This window comes from Orycteropus afer, unplaced genomic scaffold, assembly GCF_000298275.1.
Source record: "Orycteropus afer afer isolate SDZICR_OR568_19922 unplaced genomic scaffold, OryAfe1.0 scaffold00136, whole genome shotgun sequence".
Lineage (NCBI taxonomy): Eukaryota > Metazoa > Chordata > Mammalia > Tubulidentata > Orycteropodidae > Orycteropus > Orycteropus afer.
The window spans coordinates 3920153-3941281 of record NW_006921723.1 but is presented as its reverse complement, the minus strand read 5'-3'; the positions used below and the strand labels follow the sequence as shown (position 1 = coordinate 3941281).

General features: G+C 55.3%; 2 protein-coding genes across 2 annotated transcripts; one reads left to right on the top strand and one right to left on the bottom strand.

Annotated features, from left to right (window-relative positions):
* The first annotated feature begins 7258 nt into the window (after positions 1 to 7258).
* PERM1 (PPARGC1 and ESRR induced regulator, muscle 1) lies at positions 7259 to 10417 on the top strand. The gene is made up of 3 exons (XM_007945493.1): positions 7259 to 9356; positions 9925 to 10050; positions 10284 to 10417. Exons 1-3 carry the CDS (start codon positions 7259 to 7261, stop codon positions 10415 to 10417), a joined length of 2358 nt encoding a protein of 785 aa, XP_007943684.1.
* Positions 10418 to 11884: 1467 nt separating this feature from the next.
* On the bottom strand, positions 11885 to 20351 carry PLEKHN1 (pleckstrin homology domain containing N1). The gene is made up of 16 exons (XM_042781594.1): positions 20269 to 20351; positions 20053 to 20152; positions 16943 to 17089; positions 16780 to 16860; positions 16551 to 16623; positions 16070 to 16197; positions 15865 to 15996; positions 15616 to 15696; positions 14177 to 14252; positions 13929 to 14065; positions 13605 to 13757; positions 13265 to 13411; positions 12980 to 13111; positions 12548 to 12766; positions 12101 to 12149; positions 11885 to 12018 (listed from the first exon to the last, which is right to left on the bottom strand). Exons 1-16 carry the CDS (start codon positions 20349 to 20351, stop codon positions 11885 to 11887), a joined length of 1872 nt encoding a protein of 623 aa, XP_042637528.1.
* Positions 20352 to 21129: the final 778 nt, after the last annotated feature.

The window sequence follows — 21129 nt, the reverse complement described above, 5'->3', positions numbered from 1 at the left end:
TGTGTGTGTGTATATATGTATATCTATATATATGTGTGTGTATATATATATATATGTATGTATGTATTGGCATAAGGAAAGTCTTTGTAATAAATGGTGTTAGTACAACTGGATAGCCACATGCTAAAGAATTAAGTTGGGCCTTTTCTTCATGCCATACGCAAAAAATAACTCAAAATGAATCTTAGATCTAAACATAAGAGTTAAAACTGTAGAACTCTTAGAAGTAAATATTTGTGACTTTAGGTCAGGAAGGATTGTGGGCAAAGCCTTCTTCGATATAACACCAACAGCAAACATGACAGAGAAAAAAAATAGATAAATTTAAAATGTTTGTGCTTCAAAGAACAACAAAAAGAAAAAAAAAAAAAAAAGAAAGAAAAACATTCTCCAGAATGGAGAAAATACTTGTAAAACTATGTCTGATAAGGGGTCTATATCTAGAATATGTAAAGAACTCTTACAATTCAGTAGTTCAAAAATAAATAAGAATTTTTAAAATGATTGAATAGATATTTCTCCAAAGAAGATAAACAAATGGCCAATAAGCACGTGAAAAGATGGTCAACATCATTGATCATCAGGAAAATGTAACTTAAGACCACAGTGAGATACCATTTCACACCACTTAATATTGTTAGTGAGGTTCGACTTACAGAAATGTTATTATAACACAAGGTTGTTACATATAACAGAACGAAATATTGTCTGTCCTGCATCCACATCCAGGCTAGGCTTGGAGACATGTGCAGACAGAGCCCCAGTGCGTGGAGACTCCGAGCTAGATGGAGGCAGAGCCAAGTTGGGTGGACACGTGGAGGTGAGTGTAGATGGAGTCCCATCTGGTGGCAGCTCAAACTACAAAATCCATTTCTGATCAAAACTTGCAGCAAACTGTAAATAGAGGGGCTCTTCCTCAACCTGATAAAAGCCATTTTAAAAGGTCCACCTAACCTCATGGTTGATAATGAGAGACTGAATATTTTCCCTTAAGATTAAGAACAAGACAAGGATGCCACTCCCACTCCACATTGTACTAGAGGGTCTATCCAGTGAATAAAAAGAAACGAAAGGCATCCAAATCAAAAAGGAAGGGTAAAACTATCTGTATTCACAGATAACCTGATTATCTATTTAGAAACCCAATGGAATCTACAAAATAGCTACTAGAACTAATAAGTGAGTTTAACAACGTTGTAGGATACAAGATTGATACAAGTAAAATTAAAAAAACATATTTCTATTATATGTTAGTCTCTTCTGACATCCATTTTGGTCTTCTCTTCCTTTCCTGTCTTTTTAATGACCTTTTGCTTTCTTCATGTATAATGTTCTTAATGTCATCCCACAACTTGTCTGGTCTTCAAACGTTGGTGTTCAAGGCATCAAATCTATTCTTCAGGTGGTCTCAATTCAGATGAGATATAATCAAGGTCTTATCTCATAGACTTGTTCTAATGTTCTTCAATTTGAACTTGCATATGAGCAATTGGCAGTCTGATCCACAGTTGGCCCCTGGCCTTGTTCTAACTGATGATATTGAGCTTCTCATCACCTCTTTGCACAGATGTAGTCAATTTGATTCCTGTGTATTCCATTTAGTGAGGTCCACTTATGTTGTCCAAAAATTGTATTTGCAATGCATAAGTCACTGGTCATGCAAAATTCTATCAAATTCTCTGGTATCATTTCTACCACCAAGGACATGCTTTCCAACTTCCAATGCTTCTTTGTTTCCAACTCTTGCAACTTTTCGTCATTAGGGAAATGCAAATCACAACCACAATGAGACACCATACACACCTATTAGAATGTCTTCATAGAATGGCTGACCCCACCAAGTGTTGATGAAGATGTGGAGCAACTGGGACTCTCATATACCGCTGGTGGGAATGAAAAGTTGTACAACCACATGGAAGAGGAGTTTAGCAGTTTGTTAAGAAGTTAAAATATATACCTTTCATATGACCTTGCTATATTCCAATTCTAAGTACTTGCTCAAGAGAAATGAAAGCATATATCATACAAAGACTTACACAGGAATGTTCATAGAAGCTAGAAATAGCCCAACGGGTGAGTGGATAAAGTGTAGTATTTCCAGCAATGGTTTATGACTCATCAATGAAGATAACTATTGATACATGCAGCAACATGGATAGATCTCAAAATAATTATGCTGAGCAACAGGAGACTTGCATACTGTATGGTTTCACATATATAAAAGTCTAGAAAATAGAAAGTAATATATATTGACAGAATGTAGATTAATGGCTGCCTTGGCTGGTGGTGGGGGGAATTACCTGGGATGCAAGGAAACTTGGAGTGATGGACATATTCACTATCTTGATTGTTGTGACGATTTCATGGGTATGTAAAACTCAAAACGTAGGAAAATGAACACGTTAAGTGTGTGTAGTCTAATGTGTGTTAATTATATAATAAACTATTAAAGCTACTAAACAATGAAAAAGGAAGAAACCCATAATCCAAGTATGGTACAGCCTTAGTTCTCTAGTGCTGCTATAACAGAAATACCACAAATGGATGGCTTCAACTAACAGGAATTTAGTCTTTTGCAGTTTAGGAGGCTAGAAGTCCGAATTCAGAGTGCCGGGCCCAGGGACTGGGTGAAGGCCCCTCAACATTGGGCTTCAGCTCTGCCTCTTGTTCCAGGCTCACTGGAGCCGGAAGCTTCTTCTAACTCCTGCAGCTGCTGGCTGCTGAGGCTGACAAACCCAAGACAGGCAGGTAAAAGGCACAGTCCCAAGATCAGCAGGCAACACAGCCCAAAATGTGCCAAAAAGCTCGAGATCTTGCCCAAAGCTTTTGCATAGATATTGGAAGCAGGCCACACCCTGAAAACAACACCCCTTCAACTACTTAGCTGCTCACAGCAGATCCCACCATGGAGGTGATTCCGATTCCTCATGGGTAACAACTACACGCAGCTGCTCTGTCACTCAGAACCACAGCCAAGCCAAGCTGATAACACGACCTTAACTACCACAAGCACCTGGGATTGCACCTGATGTTTATAGTTGCTCATTGAAAATTGACTCTTATTTTGAGAGCTGACCATCTGGAGGTCAAGGGCTGAGGTAGAGAGGCTCATGTGTTCAGGAAAGGGACCTAGCCACTTCCATGGAAGTATCTACCATATCATTTCCCTCCTGGGAGAAAAGGGGCAGGACCAGGGTAAACCCAAACCAGAAGCCCCCACCCCAGGCTGGACTGCCATTTCCTGTAGAGTCATGCTGCCCTCTCATGGCCACCAGGGGCACAGCAGCCTGTGTCCTCCCTTCACTCCACTCTCCACTCAGCCCTCCTACATTGCCCCTACCCAGCCCCTTAGGCTCCATCCATCCCTCCATCTGGCTGTTCACCCAGTCAGCCAACTGTTGATCTATTTGTCCATTCCTTCGTTCATCTGTCTGTCCATCCATCTTGTCATTTGTCCAGTTGCATCCACTGGTCCACATGCTAGTCTCCACCAACACTTAAAAAAAACAAACTCACTGTCATCGAGTTGATTCCAAGTCATAGCGACCCCCTTTGGGTTTCTGAGCCAGTAAATCTTTACAGAAGGAGATTGCCCAGTCTTCCTTCCATGGAGTGGCTGGTGGGTTTGAACCACCAACCTTCCCATTAGCAGTCAAATGCGTTAGGCACTCTACCACCAGAGCTCCTTCCACCAACACTTAGAGCCTCCAACATAGAGGTGCATTTTCAGTATGGCACATTCTCCCTCCCTGGATTGAGGCACTGCTATACCACATTCATGACAGAGTGCCCCCTGGTGTCCCCATCCTTACAGCACACGGACACCAATCCCAGGAGGTCCGGGCTGGGGGAATGGGAGCCACACTTCAGTCCTCTTTACCCCCCATGAGACTTTTCTCAGCAGTGCCCTTGTCACAGCCTCTCACCCTATGCTTCCCCTCTGACTCTACCTGCTCTTCTCCACAAGGTCCCATCACTCCTCTGCCCCAAACCCCCATGAAAGTCAGTGCTGGGCTCACGACTGTGTCCCTTTGGACAGATAGGTGAACCTCAAGCCTCCAAAGACACTCCCATATAAGTGTCACCACAGTACAGGCGAGAATGTACCCCCTGTGGGGACAAATGCTGCAGCTACCCCCCACCCCACCCCAAATTAGCACCAGGTGGCAGCAGACCTGGAAGTGAAAGTGATGTCCATCAAGCTTTTAGATAAATAAATAAATAAATACATAAATAAATAAAAGGATGTTTTCATGCCTTCAGGCAGGCAAAGATTTCTTTAAAGGGCAGAGGACTTAATAATTGGACTACATTAAAATTAAGAACTGTTCTTTGAAAGGCACCATTAAGAAAGTGAATAAGCATGACAGAGAGGGAGACAGAAATAAGATACAAATATTCCCTGGAGAGCTCTCATCCAGCATAACACACTCCCATGAGTCGTGAGGAATAGGCAGGTGGTCCCGTAGAAAACAGGCAAATGCATCAGACAGACACCTTACAAAGAAAAGACACCAACAGCCAAAGGCCTCATTGTTGTCAAAGAATGCAGACTGAAACTTCAAACACTACCACTCTGGGCACACGGCAAAGACAAACAGACCAGGTGTGGCTGTAATGTGGAGCAAGAGAGCCCACATGGCCAATAGTGGGCATGAATCCCGCAGGCATTTTGGAAAACTGCAGGACAGCATCCCCTAACATCAAATAAGCACCTACGCTGGCCCCAATTCCTCTCCTGCAGGTGTGAACAGTATAGGCGCTCGAGAATGTCCAGACCAGCACTAATTGTAATATTTGGCAACAACTCAAATATCCATCTACAGTGACCAGGCTGAATACAGTGTAGAAGTCCACACGGCAGGCTGCTCCATGGAGCTGTGACCATATGATGTATGCTATTAGACCCAGACCTCAGGCACTCTGGGTTTGTGGCTCCTGGTGCAAAGTGCCCAGATGCAAGGTAGGCTAGGTGGAGTCAGGACCATGTCCAGGCCAGTGTTCAACCTGGTTCTGGGCCACCTTTGCACTCGCTGTCTGCAAACCGACCACTGCTCTGTCGTGAGATGTGCACTTTCTGCACAGTTGTGTGTAACTCGAACAAGAGCTGAGCCTGAGTGAGGCCCCGTGTGACACCACCTCCCTCCATCCTCCCAAGCCCCCACCCCTGTCCTACCTCACTTGCTGCCTCTCTCTGTCTCTCCATCTCACTCAGATGACCAATGCCACCCTGCAGGGCCCTCCCTGCCTTCTATAATGCATCACTCTCAGAAATAATCTCAGTCCCCATTTGCTCAGGTTTTGATGTCCAGCCCCCACTTCCTCATGTCCCCAAGCTGGAGGAGGCTGCAGGGGGTTGTTGGGAGGGTGGGTATTGGGACCTGGCTCTGTGGGGGTGGGGGGCATGGTAGCACTTTGGGACCCGGCTCTGCACAGGTGTATGGCCATAGGCAAGGTGATTATCCCCTGTGCCTGCCATATTCATTATATAAGGCACTTGACTGCTGACCAGAAGGCTGCTGGTTCAAACCCACCAGCCACTCCTCGGAAGGAAGGTTGGGCAATCTACTTCTGTAGAGATACTGCCTCAGAAACCCAAGGAGGGGTCACTATGAGTTGAATTGGCTCAACAGCAGTGAGGAGGTTTGTTTTTTTTTTTTTTTTTGAGAACCACCTCTTGGGGCAGAAGCATGACCCCTTCCTCTCTGCCTAGCTCAGTTTCACCAGGCTGGCAGTTTGTAGGAAAAGGAAGTGGCTATAGGAGGATGAATGAGGAGAAAGGGATTGTAAATGCAGAAGGAGGTACAGGAGGAAGAGGAGGGGGTGCAGGAGGAGGAGGAAGGGGCTATAGGATGAGGAAAGGGCTGTATGAGTGGCAGGAGGGGGCTATCAGGGAAAGGAAGGAAGAGGAATTGGATCTGGACCTCCAGCCTGAGAAGGTAGGCCCTTGAGGCTGAGGTTACTGGGCATTGGTTGCTAGCTGGCCGTTGTCCTCCCTCAGCCCCTCAGCCTGTGCCAGCACCAGATCCAGCTTCATGGGGAGGTGTCCCTCACATATCTGCAGACTCCTCAAATGCCATCTATTTGTGGCCTGGAATCTAAGGGCAGCAGGAGATGTGTGTGACTGGTAGGATGGTTATTTTTGGCAGTGGGGGTGGGGCCTTCATTACAGCACCATGTCGCCTGGGACAGACTGAGCTCACACCCCCTCTCAACCCCACCAAGCTGCAGGGTCCCAGGTAGGACAAGGTTGGCCCTCATGCCCTTCATATGGGTCCTCTATGGTGGCAGCCCCCATAGAGACCTCCCCAAGGGTTGGATAGAAGAGTGAGGGTCAGTGGGTCAGGAAGTCATAGCCCTAGTCTTGAACCATCCCTTCTCAGGACTGTCCCTGCCAAAGTGACTGTCTAGCCAGGATATAGGGGTAGCAGCCCCAGAGGTTCAAGAGGCAGGGGCTTGGGCTCTCTGAGATGGGCAGGGGAGGGACCAGGTAGCTCGCAAGCCTGAGTGGATGCACAGACCCTGTGGAGGGCACTGGGGGCGTACCTGCATCCAGCGACTCCGGCCAGGTGTGCACGGGGTCATGGCCAGGTCTCGCCGCTGAGCCCTGCGCTAGCTCTGGCAACCCCAGCATGACCTTGGTGAGCTCAGAGGAAGCCTGGTGCAGGGCTATCCCAAATCAGCCTATCCCCACCAAGGCTGGAGGAAGGTCACGGAGGGTTGGTCACCTGCTGGACACCATGGCCCGCCTCCTTGGCCAGTAACCTCCTGGGGCATGCTGGGATAGGCCAGGGCTGGCTGGTTCCGGGAGCCCTTGGGGCAGACAGAGTCTCCTCGGAGGATGAGGACATGGGAAGCTGAACCCCTGAGCCGTGTAAAGACGTGCAGGAACTATGGGGTGACGGCGTCTCATTGGGAGAGGCCTCACTGCTGTAAAGGCTTGTCTGACATCAGGAACGCCATCTGGTCTGTATATACAATCACGCTGGGCTTCACTTGGAAACAGGCGGAGTGGGACTGGAAGATTTTCTAACTTGGAGGAAACAATCAAAAAGGTTTGGAAGAAACACATCCTTTCTGCTGGACTATCCCATTTTGCTGCTTTCCGGGGAGGGGATGGAGCACAGGTCTCCAGGCCAGGGACCTGGGAGGCAGCCACTGGAGCCCATGAGGAGGGGGCTACCTGCCGCCCTAGGCCAGGGTCCCTGACGCTCCTGTTCCCTCTCTACTGCTTCCTCCGGTGCCTGGCTGACTCAACATGGAAAACTTTCAGTACAGTGTTCAGCTGAGTGACCAGGACTGGGCTGAGTTCTCAGCCACTACTGATGAATGTGGCCTCCTGCACGCTGACCTGGCATCTGGGGACGAGCCCTTGTCCAGTGACATTGACCAAGGGGACAGCAGTGGCAGCAGTCCCCCCAGGCCCCCACTCCTCCTCACTGGGCAGCTGGCTCTGGGGGGGAGGAGCCAGCAGGGCCACAAGGAGGAGGAGGACAAGGACACCACCCAGCCGCTGGTCAGCAGGTGTGAGCCCATCCTGGCCCCAGGGGCTGGTCAGCAGACGCCCGGCACGTCCACAAGGTCAGCAGCCCAGCAGCCCCTCAGCTCTAGCGTCAGCTCTCCTGGCCACTCTACATCCCTCCTGGGGCCGGTGTTTTCAGAAGGCGAGATGCAGAGGCTTCTGCAGGGCCCAGCCCCCCGTGGCTCTGCCCCTGGGCCCCCCGGTGAGCCCCCTCAGAGCCAAGAACCCCCCCAAAAGCCCCCTAACAGCCCTGGGCCCCCCTTGCGGAACCCTAGTAGGAAGAAGAGGCGCACAGCAGGTGCCAAGGGGGGTGGGCACCTGGGAACTCCAACCCAGCTGGACTCCCCACTGCCCTCTGAGGCTAGGCCCCCACCCCTTGTGGCAGAGCCAGCCATAGGCACCAGGCCGGAGCCAGACTCTGGGCTGGCTCTCGAGGCTGGCACTGGCACCCTGACTACAGCTCCCCAATGTCGACCAGGTTTGGGGCTGACCACACCTGCACTCAAGAGTGAGCGAGGTGCAGACCAGGTCAGAACAGCCCCCAGACCTGAGGTGCACTCGGTGTACACCTCCAACTCCGAGCCACCCCCCAACGGGGCTCCATCTGCCCTCGACTCTCAGCCGCCACCTGATGGGGCTCTGTCTACCCCTGACTTTGAGCCACCCCCCAACGGGGCTCCGTCTGCCCTCGACTCCCAGCCGCCACCTGACGGAGCTCTGTCTACACCTGACTCCGAGCCACCCCCCAGTGGCGCTCTGTCTATGCCCAACTCCCAGCCTCTACCCCACAAGGCTCCGTCTACACCCGACTCTAAGCCACTTCCCAGTGGGGCTCCATCTATACCTGACTCCCAGCCTCCACCGGATGGGATTCTGTCTGCCCCTGTCTCCAAGCCTAGGCTGGATGCCAATCTGCCTACGCTGGTCCCAATGGTCAAGCCACATGTGGACCCATCTACACCTGCCTCAGTGGCTACCCCACCTTCGGCTCTGCCTCACCCCATTCCCCAAGTCAAGTCTGGTGTAGACATAATGGGCACACCAGCCCTCACAGCGTCCACTGATGCCCCGTCCTGGTCCTCCATCCCTGAGGCCCTACCTGGTGTGGGGAAGCCTGAATCTGCAGCTGGGCGAAGTGAGATCCTTGCTGTGCCCCTGACCGGGCCTGAGCCCTCAACAGAAACCCCTGGGCATCTCTCAGGGGAGCCCCCCACAGGCCTCACTCAGGCTCCCAAGAGGAAGAAAGTGCGATTCTCCATGGCTGTGGCTAGTAGCCCCAAGGAGCCAGAGCTCAGGGCCACCCCAGGCCCACCCTCGCCAGCAAGGTTGGCAGCAGGAGCCCGGGCAGTGCCAGGGGCCTGGGACGCTGTGGCAGTCAAGCCCCGGCCACCCCAGCCTCGAATCCTCAAGCACCTGCCTCCCCCTGCCTCTTCCGCCTCACGGGGCCCCAGGTCAGGGGACTTTGCCCTGACCCTCCCCGAGGCCTATGAGTTTTTGTTTTGTGACACCATTGAGGAAGAGGAGGAGGATGCTGAGGAGGGGCTAGCTGAGCCGGCCCCAGAGGATGTGCAGTGGCCGGACGTCTGTGAGTTCTTCTTCTGGGACCGTGGGGCCCAGAGGCCAAGATCACGTGGGGGCCAGACCCAAGCCCCCTGCCAGCCTGCCGAGCCTGCACCAGCCCTTCCACCTGGAGACCCTGTACCCATTTCTGTCCCTGAGGCCTACGAGTACTTCCTTGGGGAGGAGGAGTGGGGGTGTATGCTGGATCTGGCCCCCCCACCTGAGCCCAGTGTGGTCACTGAAGAGGAGCTTGGCCTGGTGGTTAGGCGTGCAGGTGAGTGCCAGGAGGTCCCATGGCCAGGTCCCAGGAACACACTGTCCGGAGAGCTCAGCCAGGAGGGTGGCTGGGGAGGGGCTGGGCAGGACCCAGAGGGGCAGCAGGATTCAGGTCCTGAGCTGGGGAGGGGCTGTGACCATTGCAGAAGGAAGGGCAGTTCCTGGCCGCCCTAGGACCGGGGCCTTCAAAGGGGACTATTCTAACTCAGGCATAGCATGTTCACTCTCACGTGCCTGATCTGTCACCTCTGGAAGGCATTTATTAGGAAGTTTCATAGAGGGACCTCCCCAGGTCACCCTGACTTAAATATGCACATGCCACCCAGGTCTTAGGACATGTCACAAGGAAGATTTGACTCAAGAGAAATGTATTGGGGACAGATGTGACTCAGAATAGACATGTTTGGGACAGATGTGACTCAGGACAGATGTGTTGGGGACAGACGTGATTTGGGATAGACATCTTAGGGACAGGAGTGTCAGAGACAGGTGTCTTGGGGATGGATGTGCCCAGCGCAGGTGTGCCTCTGAGCAGAGCAGCCGGAGCAGGTGCTTCTTTATCCTAGGGGAGCCCTGGAGTCCCCTCCCTGTGTTCACCTTCAGCCAGCGTGACATGTGCTTAGTGTTTGTGGCCTTTGCTACGTGGGCTGTGAGGACGTCAGATCTGCACACCCCAGATGCCTGGAAAACAGGTTTGGGGGCCCTTGGAAAAGGGAGGGGGCTGGTGCCCGGAAGTCAGAGGAGGCCTCAGCTGGTGTGCCCAGCAGGGGGTAGGGGCAGGTGAGACAAGCGTTCTAGGTTTCTCCCCTGAACTTGCTCCTCCCCCTGCTAAACTGCTCTGACCCTTTGAGGGAGGAAACACGTGGGCAGAAAGGGGATACCCAAACTCCAGCCAGCGCTTAGGGGCTTGGCGCTTCTCTTGCAGTCTTGCTGGCCAACATTGGCACCATTTCTGCCATCCGGTACTTCCGCCGGCAGGTGGCACGGGGACGCACCAGCCGCAGCCGCAGCCCCAGCCCCAGCCGCAGCCCCAGCCCCAGCCCCAGCCCCAGCTCCTAGGAGTCAGGCCTTGCCCAGGAAGACAGCAAGATCAGGAGCTGGCCACAGGGGCCAGGACGACAGCGCTGCCCTTCGGCCCTTGATCCCATCTCCCACATGGTCAAGATGTCCAGGTGGAAACCGACGTCCTGGTCCTGGACCCCAACTCCACCAGAAGGTCCAGTCAGTGACCAAAGGCCAAGGCTCCCTCTCAACCCACCTGGGGGGGGGTAGGTTCTAAAGCAGGTAGCTGCGTGGTGGAGTGGTCAGTTGATTCAGCAAATGACAGGTGTCCAGCAGAGTGTGAATTTCAGGCATGTAGTGGTAGAAGGTACTTACAACAGAAAGTGACCTGCTGCTTAGCTATACTCTACTCGGCAACCCCAAGCCAAGGGGCAGGCAGGACAGGGTCATAGCAGCAGCAAGGACCCGGCAGGAAGTCTAGCAGGGAGGGAAGGTGGGAGGCTGGGGACCCAAGGCCAGAGGTGTTCTGGGACTCCTTGCCCTGCTCCCAGGTGGGGAGTTTGGTGAGAACCTCCAATGTTGCTCCGAGTCCTGAGCGCTGTGGCAAAGGCACTTAAGAGGGCAAGAGATGGCAGGCAGCCCCTGCAGGGCAGGGGTCTGTAGGGCAGAGCCTCAGCTCAACCTTGGGGCTCAACCCTAGGTGGAGCGTTCAGAGGCAGATGCAGGTAAATGGGTGGGGGCTGGGCATGTGGGATTGTCCCAGGGCTCCCACAGGTGGGGTGACATGGTGGTGACTGAGGAGTGTGAGGAGGGGCAGAGTGGTTGGGGACTGGGCTCAATGGGCACCCTGTGATCAGGGGGCATAGGGGCCCATGGACTTGGGGCTCCAATGACGGGGTTGAGAGGGGAACGTGTGGACACACAGAGAACCAATAAAATCTCCTTTTCTTTCTTTCTTTCTTGTTTAGTGGCACCAGTCTCTCCCAACAGTCCTACCCCAATTCACATAGGCCCAAGTGAAACCGGGACCCCCAACCTCCCTGGTGCTATACTCTCACCCATCCACCTGGGATGTCTTGACCTCGCTGACCTCTGACCCTCACATCCTCTCACATATGCCCTCTGACCTCACATACGCTGACTCTCACTGACTTGACTTTCCTAGCCTTCTGACCCTCACACCAGTGCTTCCTTCTGCCCCTAGGTGAAGCCCCCATCAACTCCCCTTCCCTATTCCTTCCTGGGGGCAGGACTGAGGGACTGCCCTGAGGAGCCTCCTGATCTGTGGTCTGGCCACACTACCTAGGACAACCCTGATGACCAGCCCCCCTCCCAGCCCCTCCAGCTGCTGGAGACCCCCAAGAGCCAGAGTCCAGAGGTGGAGCCCCAGGGTCCAGACCCTGGTCCAGAATTTAACGGGTCAAAGGGCACACGGTTGGTCAGCCGTGTGCCCCTCAGAGATAGACCCAGGCCCAGTGGCAAACACCCTCCAGGCCCGCCCACAGCCCCAGCACTGTGACGCTGTCAGATCCACTGGGTCAGGGCTCCTTCGGCCTCAGGTGCACCTGGCCGGGGCCACTTCTGGCGGGAGGGCGATGTGGCCTCATCCCAGACACTGTTGTAGCTTGGACCTGCATGCCTCCGGGAGGAGCAGCTGGCTGGTAGATGGAGATGTGTTGGTGGGGAGGCTCAGGGATCCTGAGCATCCCAGCCCCAGGGAGAGGCAAGGCCCTTACTCACCTGGGGGAGGTGGCAGGGGGTCAGGTGAACTTTCCCTCGAAGTGGAGACCTGGGGACCGCAAATAGCCAGTTTAAGCCTGGGATTCCAGCCTCAAAGCCAGCCAAGTCCCTGGCCAAGCCCATGGGGAAGGGAGCTAGGAGAGGCCTAGGGGCAGGCTCACTCTTCCAATCTGACAGACCTTCCTGAGCCTTCTGCTCTATCTCCTCCCTTCCCTATCCTCTAGACTCCTTTCCCCATCTCTGACGTCCTTTCTGCTCCTTGTCTCTGGCACCCCATCTCCACCCATAATGTCTCTCCTACTCCATTGGGCTATGGAAGAAGCCCACTAGACCCCTCTCCTACACTACCCCTCCCCCACACCACTTTCCCTCATGCCCCACCCCACCCGACCCCAAGACCATTCCCTCTTGCACCACCCTCAAGTCAGGCTGGGGGCTGCTACTTACAAGCTTAGGGGAATCTGGAGGCCTTGGCCCCCTGCCCTTGAAGGAACTTCGGTGTCTCTGAGAGTTACGACCCTGCGGGGCTCCCTTCTTGGGCAGCAGGTAGGGGCCAGGAGAGCCAGAAGGGCCAGGGCTGGGGTCAGAGACAGGCACAGACACAGGGACAGCTGGGAAGGCACTCGATGCTTCTGGCCCAGAGGAGCTTTGCATGGCGCTGAGGAACTGCCAGGAAAGCCTGGGTGACCAGAGGGCCAGAGACCCTCCTTGGGCTCCTCCTATCATGGCCCTAGCAGACCACAGGCTTCTGGACTTCAGGCCAGGAGCACACCCCAGACCCCAGACCAGGGACAATACCCAGACTTTAGGCTTTGAGCACACTCTAAACCTCAGGCTGCAGGCACCACTCAGCTCTTTCTCACTCAGTAGGGGACTGACCTCATCCAGGCCCCGAACATCTGTGATCTTGTGGTGGGAGGTGGCAGGTGGGGTGTAGGGATCAGCATAGAGTGGGGAGTGTGGTGTCTCCCCAGGGTCGTCTGGGTCTCCTTCTAGGCTCAGCCTGCTCAGCTGTAATGAAGATGACAGAAGAGAGGGTCCCTTGATCTGGAAGGGGCCCAAGTGCTCCCTTCTCTGTAACATGCCTCTGGAAGACCCAGAGAAGCAGAGGCTGGGGAGCCATAGAGAGGGAGAGCCAGGCTGGGCTTGGGACACTAGGCCCACCTTGGTCAGGTCCAGGTCTAAATGTAGCGGAGCGGATGGGACGGGCCCCTCTCCCTGGGCCTTTCTCTTGGGTGACCTGCTGCTGCCCCCTCGTCTCAGCTCTGACCTCCGGGGGCTGATGCTGGCGTAGCCTGGATCAGCCTGGTCCTGTGGGAATTAAGAACCTTCCAGAAAGTTCCCCCCATGCCCTTTTCCCACACAACCCTCTGAGGTTGCATGGAGCTCCCTCTGGTTGGGTCCCTCCCCTGAGAAACCAGGTTCCAGGCTCTCTGGACAGAGTGCTGGGGGACCCAGGCTCCCCATCATATTTGCTGTGGCCTCCTGCCCCCAGCGTACTCACGGGTCCAGGCTGGGCAGGGCAGCCTGCAGGGGGTGGTGGCAGCGTGGACTCAGGGAGGGAGTGACTGGTGCGAGTGGAGGGGGGTGCCAGGCACCCAGAGCCCCAGCTAGTCCGTCCATCCGAGGAGAGAGAGCCTCGGCCGCCATGTACAACCTGGGCAGCCAGGGGGTGAGCTGGGTGGCCAGCCATTCTCCCGCCTACCCATGCCTGGACCTATCCTTCTGTCCCCGTTTTTACCACTCCTGGGGCCTGAGCCGTACGGGACTCTGGGCTGCCACTGGCCCATCTTTCCAGCCAACCCTGACACCTGCGAGGGCCTCTCACCTGTGTGGGTATCTGCGGCACTGGCCCTGGCAGGGCAGGACCCCCTTCCCTGAGGGCAGCAGTCCGGAGACAGAGCACCCAGTGGCCATAGTCCTCATAGCTGGCACACACCACACGGATAGTGTTGATAAAGCGGCCTGAACACAGATATGCATGAGGCAGGGGGTCCCAGAGTCCAGAAGGCCACATCCCCCTTCTAAAAGGCCCACCAATTAGGGACAGGGGCAGGGGTCTGGGGTCAGCCCCACCTTCAATCAGGAAAGAGCGGATCTGCTTCCCCTTCTCCTCTAGGTTGATGTGAATGGCGCTGAGTGGGAGCTCCCCCTGAGGGTCAAACAAGGTTGGCATCAGTCCCCTCCCTCTGTACGGCCCATCTCTCCATTCTGCCCTCCAGAATAGATGAGGAGATAGGGGGATGAGGTTGCTGGAAGGTGTTCCAAGGACTCAACAGGCTGGGAGGGCCTCCACAGGGGGCAAAGCAGGGCCAGCAAAAGAGGCTGACCCCTGAGGGAGACCAGTGACTCCAGGTCTGTCTTAGAGGTATCTTCACCAGCCTCTGGGGGCCTTGTCAGCTAAGAGCAGACAGAGTGCTGTTGCAGTCCCCTCAATCACCTTCACTGTTTTCATGACGGGATAAGCCCCACCCCATCTTTGTGTGTGTGTTTCTGTGACTGGAGAACTTGGTCCCCCACTGGGAGAAAAGGTCACAGTGTGTCCACACACAGACACATTCAGATTCCAGAAAATAGGCTTGCACACACACACAGGATTGCATGCACATACACACACATGCATATATACAGACTGTGTACACACACAGGCATGCACACATACACACACATGGGAATACATCTACAGGATCACATACAGGATCACATATGCATGCATGCACGCGGGTCACATACATGCATGCACTATGTACAAATAGGCATGCATACATGCACACACATGAGATCATATATGCATGGACAGGGGTCACATACATGCACACATGGGGCTGTGCCCACACAAACATGAGCACATTGGATTGTACATGTTTACATACACACAAAATCCACACATTTGCATACATATACATGGAATCACATGTATGCACTTATGCACACACAAGATCACACGTATACCTGCATACACATGCACAGTATCACATGTGTATTTACATACAGAACCACACATGCACATACAATATTACACACACGTGCACTCACACATGGGATCACACATGCACATAGCATCAGACATGCACACACAAACTGAATCACACACAAACATACCAGCACAGACACGGCTCACATGTGGAATCGCACACATGGGATCCCACATGCATACACAGGGGATCACACGCACACATGTACACCCTCAGGTGCACACAGGCTCAGCTGACTCTCAGAAAAGGGAGATGGTCTCTCATGACCCTTAGGGGGGTGGTACCAGGAGCTGGGACACAGTCTGGCTGGTCACTAAGGATCTTCCCTAGGACGACACAGGTGCCCAGGGCAGGGGCTCCTCTGTGCCCATGTCTGGGCTGAGACCAGACTGACCAGGGCAGCGGGGCAGGGCGGGCGGGGCCAGCATGCTCTGTCCCAACAGGCCCTGAAATACAGGTTCCTCCTGAGTCGCGGCCCCCTCCCACTCCCACACAAAAGGCACCTCCCTGGGCAGATCGCCAGAGAGGGGAGGGGCCCACCTTGAAGGAAAGCCCATCTGGTTCCTCAGAGAAGATGGCCAGGGAGGTCGGGTACAGGACCAGGAGCCGGTCACACAACTCCTGTGAGCAGGAAACAGAGGGCAGGACTGGAGTTGCCTGGCATCTAGGGCCAGACCATCTGCCCTGCCCCCTGCCCTCCAGGGCCCTCGTGTCCCCTCCCTCCACCCCTTCCACCCCCTCAAGGTCCTCACATCTCTCTCCCAGCCCCCTCTCATCCTGCCTGCCCACCTGTGAGGGCAGATGCTGCAGCTTGACTCTTGAGGCACAGATGGCACTGCCTCCTGCCTCATGTCCCGACACTGTCCGCAGCCGCGTCAGCCGTCGCTGTAGAGTCCAGGGCAGCTCATCCCCGGTGGGGCCCTGGCAAAGGGGGGTTTAGAACAGGCCGAGGAGGGGGGTTGGGGTGGGGTAGGAACGGTGGTTGGGCACTGACCTGGGGGGGCTCCGAGTGGCAACGCCGCAGCCCCCCAGCAAGGGCCATCTGCTTCTCCAGGTGGTAGAGCCAGCGGGTGCGCTCAGGGGCGCTGGGGCAGAGCACCAGCAGGGGGGCGGGCAGTGGGCCTGCAGCAGGTGAGCAGGTGGTAGGCCAAAAGTGTCAGGCCTCAGGAAAGGTGGGGGCCCAGGTGGAGAGGTAGCCAACCACAGCTCTGGAGGTCCCCAGACCTGCTGCCCTTCCACATGAGCCCAGCCCACCTGCCTGCTTGCCTGCATGCCTAGCAGAGGCCAAGGGCCGCCCAGGACCCCAGTCAACATGCCCAGGGCTGCTGTCGGCCTGTGGGGCTTGGCGCATGTCCCTGGTGGGACACCAAGAGCACTGAGTAGCCCTGTGTGGGTCAGTGTAGTCTGCACTGCGGGAGGGGAGGCACCACAGGCAGGGTGGAGAGCTCCCGCCATGCTGACTTCATGTTGCCCACCTGTGATCTGGAAGGCATGCTCTCTGGACCCCTCTATTGGGCAGACACGAAGGTCCATCAGTGGTAACAGCCCCTGCCAGGACATGGAGGGGTGAGGAGGAAGGGTCTCTGGAGGCCACGTGGGCCTGGCAACCCATCTCCCTGAGCAGCGGCTTTCTTGCATCTTCCCTTATCCCGATTCTTAGGTGTCCATGGAGCAGCTTGCCCCCCAGTCTATCCTTCCCTTCACCTGGAATGTGAGGCCATCAGAGCCGTGGGCCTGGAAGTAGAGGTGGGAAGGGAAGAGCTCCAGGTAGCAGTCGCTGGTGTCCTGAGGGGAGAGCAGGTGGTCTAAGGGTCCAGGAGGCAGCAGGAGGCTGGTCCCAAGGATGCCCCACTGGCTAGGCCCCCACCTGGCTGTTCTGGAACCGCAGCTGGACCTTGGCATAGTATAGGACTTTGCCCAGGTTCCTCACGGGCACCCTCCGCCGTCCTTTCTTGAAAACACTCAGGAATGGCTGGTCCATGGCTTCTCGTTGGCTCTCTAGGCCTGGGATGTCCTGGGGTGGGGGCACATCTCAGGGGCAGCAGCCCACCCTAGGCCGAGGCCTGTGGCTGAGGCCCATGTGTGTCCTAGGGCCTGTAATGGGCCTGGTGACATGTTCATCTGCACCAGCGGGGCCGGAGCCATCAGCATCTCACAGACCTCTCCCTCAACTGACTGTCTCAGGACTTGCCACTGGCTGGGCCCTGACCTAGATGCTGGGACAGACCCGTCTCCCTTCCTGGTGGGATGAGACTAGCATGACTTTAGGCAGTAAGAAGCTAGTTAGAAAAGGGGAGGGGGGTGGCTTGGAGATGTAGGGGACTTGAGTTTGGACAGGGTCAGTGGCAGCTTCGGTAAAAAGGTCACAGTGCACACACAGAGGGCATGACGAGAACATGGACACACAGACCAGTCCACATAGAGCTGTCACACGTGCAAGCTGCTTTGACGATCTCTAGGACAGGCAGACACACGTGGGGTCAGTCACATCACCCTTTCTCCCACACACATGCTCACAACTTCACACATAGCCATTCCCACACACACTCACATACACAGACACACACATCAACAAAGACACACACACACACAGTGAAGTGAACTAGTAGTCAAAAGTTTTGGGGTGTTTGGGTGAGATGGTGCTCAAACCCTCATGTTTCCAGTGTGGGCTGATAAAGTTAATACTCGATTCTGCCCCTTCCCCCAAAAATGGCCCTGGTTTCCAGCATTTGCCGATTTCTGTGGTATTCCCACCTTTTCAAGCTACTAAAATGATTTCCATGAACGTGGACCTGGAAGACACGTATGTGTCCAGTCAGCTCTCTGGTGCCAGCCATGGTGAGTGGCTCTCACACTCCACACAGTTCCCTCACCTCCCTCAAGGTAAAACCCAAAGTCCTCATCATGGCCTGGGGGGGGGGGGTCATGAAGGACCTTACCTCCCTTACACCAGCACAAGGCGGCCTTAGGGCCTTTGCACTCACTGTTGCTTCTGCCTGGCTTTGCTCTGAGGCACCTTCCACAGCCTGTTCTTCCTTCATTTGTCTCCTTAACCCACTGCCATCGAGTCGATTCTGACTCATACAGACCCTTCAGGACAGGATAGAACTGTCCCATAACGTTTCCAAGGCTGTAAATCTTTACAGAAGCAGACTGCCTCATCTTTCTCTTACAGAGTAGCTGGTAGGTTTGAACTGCCAACCTTTTGGTTAGCAGCCAAATGCTTTAACCACTATGCCACCACAGCTCCTTTACTGTTCTCCTTAGCATTGACCAAAGCTAGCTTGCTACGTCTTCTACTTATTTGTCATCTACGTCTGTGCCATGAGGACAGGGGTCTTAGTCTCCTTTGTTCATTGCTGAGTTTCCAGGGCATAGGTCAGAGCCTGGGACATACTGGGGTTCCATTCTGTTACTGAAGGAGGGAGGGGAATGAGGAGGGATGAGAGAGAGGGATGGGGGCCCATGTCCATCCAGCATCCTGCACATAGACTGCTACATAAATGGGTTCTGACCATCACACTGAGAAGCACAGGGCCAAAGCTGGCCTGCACGGGGCATGCCACACAGCTGCTGTCCTGGCCAAGTTGAGCCGCCCCTTGGGCAAGCCCAGGAATGTGAACAGACAGACACACAGCTTCCTCGGCCACCCTGCCCCTGGGTGGGGCCTCCACACCCACACCCAGTGTGGGAGCTGACGTCGGGCCAGGACACCAGAAATTAGGCCACAGAAGCAGGAACCCACCCACAGACCTGTCTGCCTGTCCACCTGCCGGGTTCAATGAGCTCGTTCCCCTCCAACCACCATGTCCTGGCAAGGGAGGTCTGGACATGGGGTGGGGGTCTGAGGCTGGCCACCAGGCAGTACCACAGCATCACATCATATCTCCATGGGTGCTTATGCCTGACCGAGGCCAGGACTACAGGGCAGCCCGATAGGAAAGGAGTTGCCCGAGCCACAGAATAAACAGGAGGTGGCAGGTGGTGGTGGTGGTGGTAGTAGTGGCTGAGAGAAGCCTCGACCCCTCCCCTGGACATTTCTAGGGTAAGAAATTGGGGGATCCTTTCCTTTATAGCCTGCCTCTTTCTGGCTAGGAACTCTTGCCTCTCTCCTCCTAGTGTCAGCCTGGGCCCCCCACAAGAAGCTGCAGTGAGGGGGTCTCTGTCAGCCCTGGAACCCCTAACCCTGTACCAGCCTGCCTGTAGGCATCTTTCCCTCTCCCTGGTGCTCAGCTAACCCTTAACCCCATAGAAGCTGGGCAAGGTGGTCTCCAGCTCCTCCTAGGAAGAAGTAGCCAGGCACATGCTTGGAAGCCCCTTCCTTATGGTGTGGCCTTGGGGTCCAGCTCTGTTTATAAAATGGGGTACAAGGGCAAGCCTATGGAACCCGGAGCCTGCTGAGTGTGAGGCAGCCGTGTCAGAGTAGGGAAGATGCCCTCTCATTGCCTCTGACCCCCCTTACTTTCTGAGTGAAGACGGGGCAAGCGTCACGGCGGCACCATGAACCTGGCGCCTGTGTCCAGAGCAGCAACATGGATTGTGGGTGCTTGCCTGCACGGGCGGGGGCAGGCCAGGCTGGCGGGCCACAGGTCTGGACGGTGGCTTGGGCGCTGTGGGACACTCCCGGCCCCGCCCGCTGGCCCGCCCCTTCCCGGTGCCGCTCACAGCACCCTGACTCAGTCGGCTGGTTTCGCTCTCCGCCAGACTCTCAGTGGATGAGGCCCAGCAGGCGGTTTCTGCCTCTATCAGTCTTTGGATGTGAACCCTTCTGGGCTAGCCCAGAGCCCCTGAGCTGAGCACACACACACACACACACAAACACAAACACACGGGTGAGGGCTGCGATACAGCCTCAATCAAGAGAACCACGGACCAAGCTCACCTCCACCCCCCAACCCCCATTCCCCTTCGTTATCCTGGGATGTAGTGGAGGATCTTGTCCCCATCTCTTCCCATGCTATACCCCTCCCTGCTCACCATCCCTGGGATGTAGTACAGGATCTTGTCAGCCATTGCATCCCCGTCAGGGCCAGCTTCGTTGCCAAACAGGCCAGCCAACCTCCTCGAGCCATCCTCTCTGGGGACCAGGAAGGAGGGCTCACAGCTTGGCAGGAGGTGTGTGGGGGAGGGGAGCCCCAGGACCCTCAACCCAGCACTGGTGGCCAGACCGGCCCCCTCCACCCCACCGCTCACCTGGTGCCCTTCAGCGAGGGCTTCCTGGAGAAGGAGGCACGGAGCCTCCGTGGGGCCTGGGGGACGCAGTGGCTGTTCCCCATGGGCTGTCTGGCAAGCAATGCCGGGTGCTCAGTCCTGAGCAGCTTCCACCTCCTGCAGCGGGTGGGGCCCAGGACTGGGATGTCCCGCCCAGCAAGCTGGTGAGGGTGGAGCTCATTCTGGGAGGGTTGGGCCTACCTGGGCCCTTCAGGTCTCTTGTCTACACGTGAGATGTTACTTGATCTGGACTAGAGCAAGGCCCACCTCAGCTTCCAGTGCACACCAGTGGCCACAAAGGCCAGGCCTCAGAACGGGACACGGGGGTGGGGGTGCTGTAAACCCATTGACCCTCATGAGTCCAGCGGCCTAGCGATCCCTGGAGAGCTTGGTGACCTTTGTGACCCACAAAGAGCCTGGTGACCCTCGTGACCCCCAATGATCCCTGGAGAGCTTGGTGACTCTCGTGACCCCCAGTGATCCCCAGAGAGCCTAGTGACCCCCATGATCCTCCTGAGTGAGCCCTGCAACCCCAGTGACTACTTGGTTAGCTAAATGAATCTGGTGACCCCCCCCAAGATCCCAGTGACCTCTGGGTGAGCACTGTGACCCCTGGTGGGTCAAGTCCTCTCCCAGTCCCCCCTCCTGAGCACACATCCTGTTTCCACCTAAATCCCCAGCCTCTGAGTCACTGGTGACTGCAGGCAGTGTGCGCACCCTTAGCCACTGGGGGAAGAGTGAGCCTCATGGGAAAGGAACAGAGAGCTGAAATTTCCCCCTCACCAACCACCTCTCCTGACCAGGCTCTACCATTACCCTCTGCCAAAGCCAGGGCCCCCAGGC